At 36.3% G+C, this 12,713-nt stretch overlaps 1 protein-coding gene across 1 annotated transcript in view; it reads right to left on the minus strand.

Moving 5' to 3' along the window:
• CNTNAP4 (contactin associated protein family member 4) overlaps positions 1 to 12,713 on the minus strand; it is a 262,662-nt gene that overhangs the window by 91,077 nt on the left and 158,872 nt on the right. The window contains exon 4 of the mRNA XM_075725822.1: positions 3,209 to 3,356. Within this exon, the coding sequence (XP_075581937.1) occupies positions 3,209 to 3,356 (148 nt within the window). The remainder of the gene's footprint in view (positions 1 to 3,208; positions 3,357 to 12,713) is intronic.

Here is a 12,713-nt window from a genome sequence, read left to right on the forward strand (position 1 = left end):
CACAGGAAATGTCTGTAGAGATTCATCAGTCTCCTTTCACACACTAAATAGAAAGTACTATCAGGCAGATGCTAAGAAATTTTGGTGTTGGGCGTTTTTGGCAGCACAGAGTGTGGTGTAGTCATGGCACAAGCAGATTTCATCAGTCCACATGAAGCCAGGTAGTTCACCTGGTGGTAGGAAACACCCTTCTTTCTTCCTTATGCAAAAAAGACTGTGAAACTGGAGGATGAAAACAGGAACATGGCAGAGGTAGCAGAATGAGGAAGGAGAAGAACTAAACACAAAGAATACAGGGGAACTCTTTTATTGTTTCATATAACTCCATAGCTGACTACCCTTATTTAGCCGTTCTATTCCATAAATTTTAAGAGGCAAAAATGGAAGGACTTGTTCCAGATACATTCTTTACAAACATATAAAATGTGACAGTCCTTGGTCTAAAATGTTTATAGCAAAAAAGGAGGTTTATGTAAAAAAAAAAGGAAACAAAACTCATAATACCCTGGTTTATCCTATAGACATCTATCATGGACATTACCAAACATCATTGGGACTGTAATTAAAGGGGAAACATTTGTTCTGAGGATACTAGGCTAGGTTACTCAGAGTTACACAGAGCAGCAACTTGAAAGTAGCGTCAACAGTTGTCCTGTATGCATTACTTCACTAAGAGAGTAATGACTTCTTTTGGTTGTAACAGACATGCATTTTTCAGTACTGCTTTATGTAACAGTGAGATCAACTTTATATATTCTTGCAGTTATAGTTGTAGTTGTGTAATTTGCAACAGATAAGACTGAAAGAAGAAACTACTGCATTTGCACTTGAATACAGAACACAGTCCATAAACTCGGTGGTAAATGGAAAGAGAATTGCTTATTCTTACACTATAAGACCCAGTGAGATCTCTCTGAAGGGAAGAATGAGAAACTGGAAATCTGGAAAGTGTAAATCAAAATTAAAGTAGGTATCATTGGCATTTGTGCTTTTCTTTATTTTCTGGTCCTGCCTGGAAAAGTACATAGCAATTCAGAAAGAGCCAGGCATAATTACTGTAACAATAACTACATGTCCTGCATGTGTCTGATAAATAGAAGAAAAGACTTGAGAGAAAGAATTCATCTTTTGAATTACTAAATATGTTTTAGAACTAGAAGACTATAATCACCTGTTTTGTCTTCAGCAGCAACCACTGAATCGAACTACTAAAAGCACATGGTAATTCTAGATGTTCAAAATAAATACAGAAATGATAAACAGTCTGCAATTCGTTTGGAGTGAAAGCATTTATACATAGGAAAAATAAGCATTTCAGGAACTCACAATGTCATTTATACAGAGAAAATGTCCACCAGCTTAAAAAAGTTTTCCATATTTTTAACACTATCACATTCTTTATGTACTGCCTTACAGTGGATAACAGATGAAGTAAATATTCCTTTTAAATTCAGCCTAATCTTAAAAGATAGTTATCATTGATTTGTTTCCATAAACTATCTATAGGATCAATCCTGTACCAAATAAGTGAAGTACAGAAAAATACATAATCTTCCTCAAAAGCAGTTACTGACCATATACAAAATATTTTAACTGTGTAACCATTTGTTCTATATGTTTTATTATTTTTAGTAACACAGACACTGTCCTCTTTTTGTCCTTTAGACTCGTAGATTTTCATTTGGCAGCATGGCAATAGTGATATCAGAGGAGAGTCATAAGATACTTGCAAGGTGTAATAAAGAAAATTACAGTAGTGAATATAGATAATTAAAATCTAGATTTTCAGCATGCGCAAAAGAGGGCTCCTCAGTTTGGAAATGTCTGAGAACAAGACTTTGAGTAAGGATTTAAACATTGATGAATGCACAAGGTAAAGGAGCAGGAAGAAGCAAAACTGACTGACTTTCAGTGAAACTTAGAGACAGGAAAGAATGTACTCTCATCATTTACCACAGAGTGAGATTTCAAATGGGAGACTCAGATGAGCTTTCAGCAGGGAATGATAAAGTCACCTGTTCAGCCTCCATTTTTAACTTTTAGTAGTCCTGGTACTTAAAACAGTGGATGGTAAGTTGAATCTTGGCCACATTTCCCCATTACAGCGGTATCGTTAGGTTATTCTAGGAATCATAAGTCATGTTCCCAGTCTCCAGGCAGATGTCACTGAGGAATTCTGTGTGGTTTTAGCTTCTCACATCCTTCTCCTGGCATGAACTATCGGTTCTCTGGAATGGGGCAGCTCACCTAATTTCTGAGGTGACCTAATCTCCTGCAGCCAAGTTGAAATTTTCAATATCCTTAGTTCATGGTCTTTTACTCATTTTACAAAGCCAAGTTTAATCAGAAAGCCCAGAGATGTGTTTGACTGATGTTCAGTTTAAAGTCAGATACTAATGAATGGAAAAAGAGAGAGACATATGGAGACCATTCAGAAGAGATCAGCCATGTAAAGCATGACTTAAGCATAGAAGTTGAAAAAAAAAAAATTCAACATAAAAACAGCAGATGAAAGTACTTAAAACAAGAAATTAAAGAGGTTGTTTAAAATAAACGCTGTTTCCCTCATGGAGAAAAGATGTGCAGAATAAAAAGCGGTAAACAACTTGCTAAGAGGAATATTTTTTCAAAAGTCCAGGGGTGAAAAACTGTAACAGGAAGACAACAGGAAGATTTACATTGTCCAGCAGATCAATACAACCATAACACTTATGCATTTGTCTTCCAAATGCATATATCAGTCATTAATGTTTTATTAATGAAAAAAAAATATTCTAAAAGTACCTCTTAAATATATAAGAACTCTGAAGTATCCTTCAATTGTTTATTTGTGGGTCAGTCTGCCTGTACAATTATTGGCTCAGGACCAAGACTGTATATATTTAAAACTGCAAACATTTTCCACATTTTGCCCTTCAGGTAGAAAGTATACCATGTTAAAATACAGTTTTTAAGACTATAAAAAAAAAGTTTGCAGTAAATCAGGTTTTGGATTATGTCCACGCCATTCATTCCAACACAGAAAGAGCTGGAAAATAAGCATCACTTATTGTTACATGATGCAGAAATAGTGAAGTCTGCACATAAACTTATTGAATCAGTTTTATTCAAGATTAAATTTAAGCTTAAAAATCTACTTTGAAGTGTAATTTAGGTAACAAAAGACCATAACAGTCACTTCATTTAGCTGATTCAGCAAAACACTTACTGTATGTGCATCCATACACTTCAATGCGCATTCCAATTCTGCCATTCGGATTCCAGTCCAAAGGCACAAAACGGAGAAATCTTGCTTTAATGGAATGCTGAAGCTTATAGTATACAACACTGTCTGCATTTGTGTTTCCAGAAAAGGCCTAGAAGAAAATGAAAGAGAGATCAGCCATGTTCATATTGAATACAGAAATGTATGGAAATATTGCTGATCTTTTCATTTTATACCCTCATCTAGCAAACAGTCAAGCACAGGAATAAAATGTAATTGTCGGTGAATTCCATAAGAACAACCACTGACTCAATCTTGACTATTCTTCTGGATCAAGTGTTCAGCCATCTATGCATCTAGTACTGACACCACACTCATTGAAAAATCTTACACCTTCTAAAATTTAAGTGAATGAAACATTTCAAAATGAAACATTCCTTTCACAAAATGTGTAGAACATCCTGGCATTTCAGTGTATTGTACAATCTAATACTTTTTCATAAGACAACAGAGTGATCTCTATGATTTCCTCTTACTGAAAGGTTAAATAAATTTCATTGCAAACCTGTGTTTTAGATGCATAGTATGCTGAATCCAAAAAGTTCTTATACTGACAGACCCTGGTGTTGAATGACTCTGGTTTCCAACTAAAGAATCCAGAGTATTATAAAAGGATTTCAATTCAGTGTTCTGTTGAAAAAGAAAAATCTAGATTTCAACCTTTTTTCCAAGGTGAGAGATAAAAAGATAAAGTATTATCATAGAAACTTTTTTGGCAGTATTTAACTGATAAGACTACTTTCCCTTTTTGCTACATAAAGAAAACATACAGAAACATAAAGAAATGTGAAGAAGAATGTAAAAAAAATCTAAAAAGCTATGATCATGAACTTTAGCATCCTAAAGACTGGAGAATATCTTCTGATTTTGTTGGTTACATGTTCATAGGTTGTGTATGTTGTTTTTCTTATTGCCTGTTTGAGATATGTGAAGCAGAAATAATTTGTTCAAACATTTTGGATCTAAATACCTGATAAATCAGACAGAAGTAGCTCTCAAATATTTGTATGAGCAGAGTTAGAAAGACTACATGTTTCTGGATATATGGACAGTACTGTTGTTATAGCTATAAACCACAGATGCTGCAACTGCACAAGTATATAGAAACCAACATCTTTAGGTATGCAGCTTCTCTTTCCGTAAGTTTTTGAAGAAGAGGTGAGCTTCATTGCATTCATTATTTACTCTCCTATACATGAATCCTTGTACCTTCCCTCCCCTGTACTAGTAAAATTTTAATAAATTCTAATGTCTTAACATTCAATAGAAAAAAAAGAGAAAACAGCTAGTAAATGGGATCATTACAACCAACTTATTAAGCTAGTGATAAGCAATGAGAGTTAGTGACTCTGAATGTTCACACCACTTTCAGTTTCATGCTTTATAATTTCACTGTCACAGCAGGTGAAGGTGGAAACATGCTAAAACAAAAACTGAAGAGCTACTATCTGGAGGGTGAGACCCTTCCACAACTCTTCTCCCTTCAAATCCTTTTTTGCAGTCTGTAGCAAATATAGCTGCCAATGAAAGTGCCAATTAGTTTGTTGACTGAACCAAAACCCAGGCTGCAGAAGTTTAAGTACTGTGAGAAAAATGAAGTGTTCGATTAAGATTTAAATTTTTTCCAAAATAATTTTTGGAGGGCAGCCATCTCATGAAAATTAGTTGTTAAGTTTTGAGCACAGAATGCATACTGCTTGATTTTTTACTGCAGGGTATACTTAAGCTATGTGTTCTTAATTTAAAATTAGGTTTTTGACTTCAGTAACAGCCTAAAAGTAATTCAAAATACTCCTTAAACCATTCAGAATGGTCAGTTTAGAAATCAATATTTTTAGCTTTCATTTTGCAAAGCTTTTATCTGGGAAGAACACATTTTAAAGTGTATCAAATGAGTATTAAATGGGTCTTTATTGCTTGATTTTAAACACTCTAAAGGTTAAAATACATAGTTTGGTGCTTTTTTCAGTTTTAATCTTTTTCACAAGAAAAAGAAAGGGAGGTAATCAGAAAGCTTTTCCTCCAGACTACAAGTACTAAGGGCATAACCAAAGCCTATGAAAGTAGCTTGTAGGCTTTTTAGAGGAGAAGCATATTCAACATGACGGATACACTCCTGTCTTTACAGTAGAGTGTAATTACTGTTTCACGGTCAAATCCAGCAATTGTTTAAACACACAACTGTAACTATACAATGAGCTCCCTTCCTCCCACCCCTGCCTTCTTCAGACTGTTCAGATCACTTCATTCTTGTGCCAGATCACTCAAAGGGAACATGCCATTAATCTAGATTATGCAGAATCCTCACAACCTACACAGGCATCTAGTGGTTAAAAAGACTCAATATGACCCTCAGTTAATATGAATGTTGCACATAATAAGCATTGTTTGCATAAATATTAATAGGGTTGTAAAGCTAACTCCTCCAATATAACTGCCTACTGAATCTTAGTTGATGCTCTTACAGATACTATATTATACTGCTTTTTCATAGTATGAAGACATACCATCTTTTGAAGACATATCTCAAAGAATGCAGTCTTTGAAACATGGAAACACTGTATTGCAGTTTAGCCTTAAATGGTAGCAGGGGCACTCAGCAGCATAGATGTCTAAGTAGATAGCTCTTCATGGCCTATTTTATTCCATGAAGGAAAAGTACCGTGGTCTGTACTGAAGTCTGAAATGAGGGCCTACTCTCAAACTTGTTTTAACCCTCCTAATCAATTTCTAACCCTGTAGTGTCTTTACCTCGAGCTATTTAAACCCTGCTTTGAAGCAGGAATTATTGAGTTCTTTATGGCATCAGAAATCACATGTGCTCTGGACTGTATTGGTAAAGTTAAATCCTGTGTGTAGAAGGGCATCACCAAGCTCAGAATGGTTGTGAAGGTAAGCTTACATCAAGATAAGGGAAAAAGCAGGTTCTTTTTTTCCCTCTTCATACTCTATCCAGAAAGCAAATGTGTTTTTAGATGAGGGATAACACCAGCATCATGTCCAAAACTTCCTCAGCTGGTCAAAAAGTTCTCCATAGGTAAAGCTGTGTATGAGACATGCACTGTGTATACCAAGTCATGCTTTAGATCACCTAGAACAGATGACACTTATTTATGAATGCAGTTTTTACTATATAATATACTATATGCACACTGTAAAACATACTTTAGGAGCAAATAATATGCACAATGTTTTTACATATATTGTGTACCCATTGTAATAAATATTATCATATTTATTACAAATATTACTTCATATTAAATACTAAATTAAATATTACTATGTTCAGTAAGTAGACTTAGATGCAGATTCTCATTTCATGTTTAATGAGAAGAACTGGAACAGGACCCCAACCTGGATAATTTTATTGGAAGAGGAAGTTTAGCAGTGAGGTACTAGTATACCTCAAGAAGGGTCTGAGCTTTGTCATGTATTTTATGAATTTGACTACCAAAACCAGCAAAAGGAGTTGACAAAACCAGTGTGAAGTAAATAGGAGCTGTTCCTATAAAATACTTGCTGTTGTTACATGATGATGGTTACGCCTTGGAAACACTGTCAACCCAAACTGGTTGTACAAGTCTTTCTGTTTATGACACACACTAAAACTGTAGTTGGTGTTAGTTCCAGGGGTCACCAGGAAAGGAACAGAAATCCCAATAGTCTCCTGGCAATTTATTCACCTTGGAGCATCATTGAAACTACTCTAATAATGTGGCAGGATTAACTCATCTTGAACCATTCTGAGAAATAAGGGAGTTCAAAATAAATTATTTTCTCCCATAACTTCTAAGCTATATCCAAGTTTATATAGTAGTTTAGCTATTTACGTCTCAGTAAGAAAAGAAGTGTCTATTCAAGTTAACCTAGCACACAGTACAATTTACATCAACGTCAAAGAAATATTCACTGCACAAGAATCCAAACATTCAGACTCTTCCTTCTTATCCTATTACCACTGTGGGAAGTTATCGTTACTCTTTTGAAGTCAGTCCTGAAAGTCAACAGATGTGAACTGTTTAGTTAAAGTAAAAAAATGAATGTGAAAGTCCTTCATTCTGACCAGAAAACACTGTACCAGTCAACTGCCGCCTCTACTCAATCTCCAGATTGGAATTATGGGTAGGAGAAAATGATTGCATAGATCAAATGATCAACGATTGTTAGAGCTTTATTGGTTATAATCAATGATTTGTGCAAAAACTGACAGATATGTTGGCTATAAAATATTAATAATATAAATATATATAGATATAATAATATAAATAAATATAATAAATATAAATATAAAATATATAATATATTAGCAGTGACATCTTAGAGAGGAACCCTGTCCCATAAGATACTCACTGTATTTTTCACCGGGTCTTGTCTCTGAATTGCTAGAAGATATAGTTGAACTATACTAGAGTAATCTTAAATTGACAAAAACCATGGAAGTTGCACAAACTTGTAAATTTGACTGATCATAATGTCTTTTGTAAAGAAGGATGACCTATATTAACTAATGACAACATGATTAATGTAGACCAGATAGAAAAAAAATGGGCTACCACACTGTCATATATTCTTGTTCCGGTCAATGTCCACTGCTCGTAACATCTGCTATTTCCATAGGAGCTTACTCTATCTAACAAGTTCTGATGCATTTACACCATCTGCACGTTGTGCACATCATTTGACTAATGCTATGGTCAAAAGGAAAATATCTGTCTGGTTATACAATAACATAATTTCCAAACAAAACAGTGGAGGGATCTTAAAATCACTGCCCTGCTGCAACCATGACTAATTAGTGTCAGATATGTTGTTGTTATGCACAAGATATTATATTTGCCCTTTCACTCAGTGGTTCCCTCAATCTATTTTCTCTCTCAGTTATAATGGAGTTTGGGCTTGTTTGGTTTTTTTGTTTGGTTGGTTTCTATGGTTTTTTTTTTATTATATAGATATTTCTAATGTGCTTGCTTAAAAGAATTCAAATGTTTGCAGCATACTGATTTCATCATTTAATATTATAAACTTGAGCAATGTGATTCACAAAGTTAAATTCCGTTTGAACACGTTATCTGAAAAAAATAAAAATAATTTTAACAAATCCTCTGAAAGAAGAGATTACAAAGATCACTTCATATATAATTATATTTTTCACGCAGTGTTTTTGCAGTCCATTAAGAATGTTTTAAGTAATACCATCCAACATATTTTAAATATCTTAATTCATTATGCTGTAGAATTTGCCATTAAAGTATAATTTATTCTACTTTTAGATCAAGAGTTCAGAATTGAAATTTTATAGCTTTTAGCACTGAAAACACTACTGTTTTTTCTTATACAAAATAATTTCACTTACCAATACAAATCTCTCATTTAATTACTAGATATCTCTGAGTGCTATTAAAACTACAGTTGGCAAAAACGGACTATTGAGTGCTCTTCAGAATGTTTCAAAATACTATTTATTTTGCAACTGCATTACTAATAGTTTTATACATGATGAGCTAGAAACGTAGAAAGGGAATTTATTTAATTAAAGACTACATTGTGCAGTTATCTTATATAACTTGCCTTCATAAGAAGTTACTAAACTGCGTACCTGTTCATTATAGACCACCTCAAGGTGATTTATTCTTATGTACTATGATGAAAAGCAGGAAGAGGGTAGATATCTTTTCAAGAAACAAAACTTTAGCTACTATATATACCTAGCTATTTCAAATTATTCAGGATCCAAAAAAAATTCTCTGAAACACTCTAGAACAAGGTATCAGTTCCCTCCTGTAGTATCTTTTACTGTTTATGGCAACACATTAGGGGGAATGCTTTACTGCATTAAACTGGTTGGTTGACCATGACCTAATCCTTTTTGCTGTCTACTGGTATTTTTTCTTAGATTTAAAACTCAAGCTCTGTATATTCATGTTTATATTACCTAGCTCATAGCCATGTCCTGTTACATGTCATTTGCCTAGTCATGCTTCTTAACTTCTTTAAGGTTTTTTTTTCTTTTTTTTTCTTTTTTTTTTTTTTGTAATAATGACAAATTGTAGCACCACAGAGGTGTTCTGGATGTTTTCCAGAATTTAAACAGCAAAAAAATCCTAAAATTCACAGCATAAAAGAATGAAGAATGCAAGAAATACATCATATGATTGAAATGGTCAGCAAGAAGATTGGTATGACCAGCAGAATTCCTCTATAATATACATCAACTACACTCAATTTCTCTACAAGCCTGTAAATATAAATATTTCCTTTTGCCTTTCCCTCTTTTTGAGCATTGTTTAAAATTAACTTCTTCCCAAAGACTTGCAAACTTCCACCTAAAAGTGTTAAAGGACAGGTAAACATCAAAACCAAATTAAGCCAAATAATTTAAATGTCAAACAAAATAATGGAATCAGCAAGCCTTCAACCAATAACTGGATTGTATTTTATACCATATTATTTTTCATTCTACTTTTGCACTTTGTTTGCTGACAATATCCTCCTAAAAAAGTCACTTGGGTACTTAGATTTATGTAAGCAGTGAATCTATGTTTCACTTATAATATTAACTAAAAAGAAGATACATGATCTTGAAACAGCCTGAACTAAAAGTATTTGCAAACACATTTTAGAGAACAGAAAGAAGCAAGAAAACAACTATCAAAATTAATGAGACTCTATAAATGTCAAAACACTTGAAAAAAGTATCTGCCATGATCACCAATTCTCAGGTAGGAAAAATTAGAAAAAAGCAGGTTAAGTGTTCAGCACACTGTGAAATAGCTGGTCAGACATCTATACAAAATTGTACCTCCCACCTCCTAGACTTAAATCACTGCAATTTCCTCTTTAGCAGTGGTAATGTGGAAGTAGGATGGCTGTTTTCCCTGTGATTTTTATTAAAAGGTGAATATCACAAGCTTCAATATAAGTAAAAGGTGAAATTCAGAAAATACTTTTTCTTAGTTGAAAACTTTTCTGTAGATTCTCCATGCTAGGTGTCCTGTCAACAATCTCATTTTACCCTGTAAACCAAGTCTAGTAATGATAATGATAAGGAACATATTAATATTGCTATAATACTATCCAAATAATTTTGAACACTTTATTCCACCATAGTAAAATAACTCAGCAATCAGATGGACAGGCTACGTACTGCTGTTAGGGCCATCCTTCTTACATAAAATTTCTCACCTGTGACTTTTTGACAGACTTCTTTCACTCCACCACTTTTCCTGTAAGAGATGAATCAAACCTCAAAATAGAACTGAATGCCTATGTCAAATACATGAAAGAAGAACTATGGGATTCTAACTCTGTTAGACAGAGTTTTCTAATACATGTGGCTATAAAAGTTACTAGTTACTCCAACCAGATGCAAAAGAAATACTTGGCTATTGTACACAAGTGTAGTAAAAGTACAGACTCCACTGGTGACTTTAATTCTGTCATAATTGAAAACTGGCTTAACAGGTGGGCCCAGAGGATGGTGACCAGAGGCACAAAATCTATGTGGAGCCCATTAACGAGCAGTGTACCCCAGGGATAAATACTGGGTCCAATCCTGTTTAACATTTTCATTAATGATCTGGATGATAGGACAGAGTGCACCCTCTGCAAGTTTCCTGGTGACATCAAAACTTGGAGGAGTGCCTCCAAGTGCCACACCAGCGTGTTGTGCTGCCATCTTCGATAGGCTGGAGAAATGGACCAACACAAACCTCATGACATTCAGCACAGGGAAGCGCAAAGTCAATGAATTAAACATGAGCCAGCAATGTGTCATTGTTGCAAAGAAATCTAATGGTATCCTCAGCTGAATTAGACAAAGTATTGCCAGCAGGTGTTGGGAGGTGGTCCCTCCCATTTGTTCAGAACTGGTGAGGCCACACCTGGATTACTGTGTCCAGCTGTCAGCTTCCCAATACAACAGAGAAATGAACATACTGGAGAGATACCAGAAAGGGCCACAGAGATGATGAAGAGACTGAAACATCACCCATAGCATGAAAGAGTGAGAGAGCTGTTCAGCATGGAGAAGAGGAGGCTCAGGGTGGATATTATCAATACGTATAAATACTCAAAAGGAGCACATAAAGAAGATGGAACCAGGCTCCGTCCAGCTTGGCTTGGATGGGCGTAGTCTTCACTGGGTAAAAAACTGGATGGGTGGCCGAGCCCACAGAGTAGTGGTAAATGGAGTTAAGTCCAGTTGGCAGCTGGTCACGAGCGGTGTTCCCCAGGGCTCTGTTTTGGGGTCAGCCTTGTTCAATATCTTTATCAATGATCTGGATGAGGGCATTGAGTGCACCGTCAGTAAGTTTGCAGACGACACCAAACTGGGTGGGAGTGTCGATCTGCTGGAGGGTAGGATGGCCCTGCAGAGGGACCTGGACAGGCTGGACCGATGGGCTGAGGCCAACTCTATGAGGTTTAACAAGGCCAAGTGCTGGGTCCTGCACTTGGGTCACAACAACCCCATGCAACGCTACAGGCTTGGGGAAGAGTGGCTGGAAAGCTGCCTGGCTGACAAGGATCTGGGGGTGTTTGTGGACAGCTGGCTGAACATGAGGCAGCAGTGTGCCCAGGTGGCCAAGGAAGCCAACAGCATCCTGGCCTTTATCAGGAATGCTGTGGCCAGCAGGAGCAGGGAGGTGATTGTTCCCCTGTACTTGGCACTGGTGAGGCCGCACCTGGAATCCTGTGTCCAGTTTTGGGCCCCTCACTACAAGACAGACATTGAGGTGCTGGAGCGTGTCCAGAGAAGGGCAACGAAGCTGGTGAAGCGTCTGGAGCACAGGGAGTGGCTGAGGGAGCTGGGGTTGTTTAGTCTGGAGAAGAGGAGGCTGAGGGGAGACCTTATCGCTCTCTACAACTACCTGAAAGGAGGTTGTAGTGAGGTGGGTGTTGGTCTCTTCTCCAAAGTAGTTAGTGATAGGATGAGAGGAAATGGGCTCAAGCTGCACCAGGGGAGGTTTAGGTTGGAAATTAGGAAAAATTTCTTCTCGGAAAGGGTGGTCAAGCATTGGAACAGGCTGCCCAGAGAGGTGGTGGAGTCACCATCCCTGGAAGTGTTCAAGAAACAGGTAGATGTGTCACTTTGGGACATGGTTTAGTCCAGTCTACCCTTGATTGGTTTAGTGTGGACTTGGTAGTGTAGGTTAATGGTTGGACTGGATGATCTTAAAGGTCTTTTCCAACCTAAACGATTCTATGATTCTATGATTCTATGGAGCCAGGCTCTTTCCAGTGGTGTCCCGTGATAGGACAAGAGGCAGTGGGTATAAACTCAAACACAGGAAGTTCTGCCTGAACATAAGGAAAACCTTTTACTGTAAAGAAATTTTATTTTTTTTTTTCCAGACACCTGGAACAGGTTGCCCTAAGAGGTTGTTTAGTCTCCATCCTTGGAGATCTTCAAAAGCTCTCTGGACATGTTCCTGGGCAACCAGCTCTAGGT

Source organism: Pelecanus crispus, chromosome Z (genome assembly GCF_030463565.1).
Source record: "Pelecanus crispus isolate bPelCri1 chromosome Z, bPelCri1.pri, whole genome shotgun sequence".
In the NCBI taxonomy this organism is placed as follows: domain Eukaryota; kingdom Metazoa; phylum Chordata; class Aves; order Pelecaniformes; family Pelecanidae; genus Pelecanus; species Pelecanus crispus.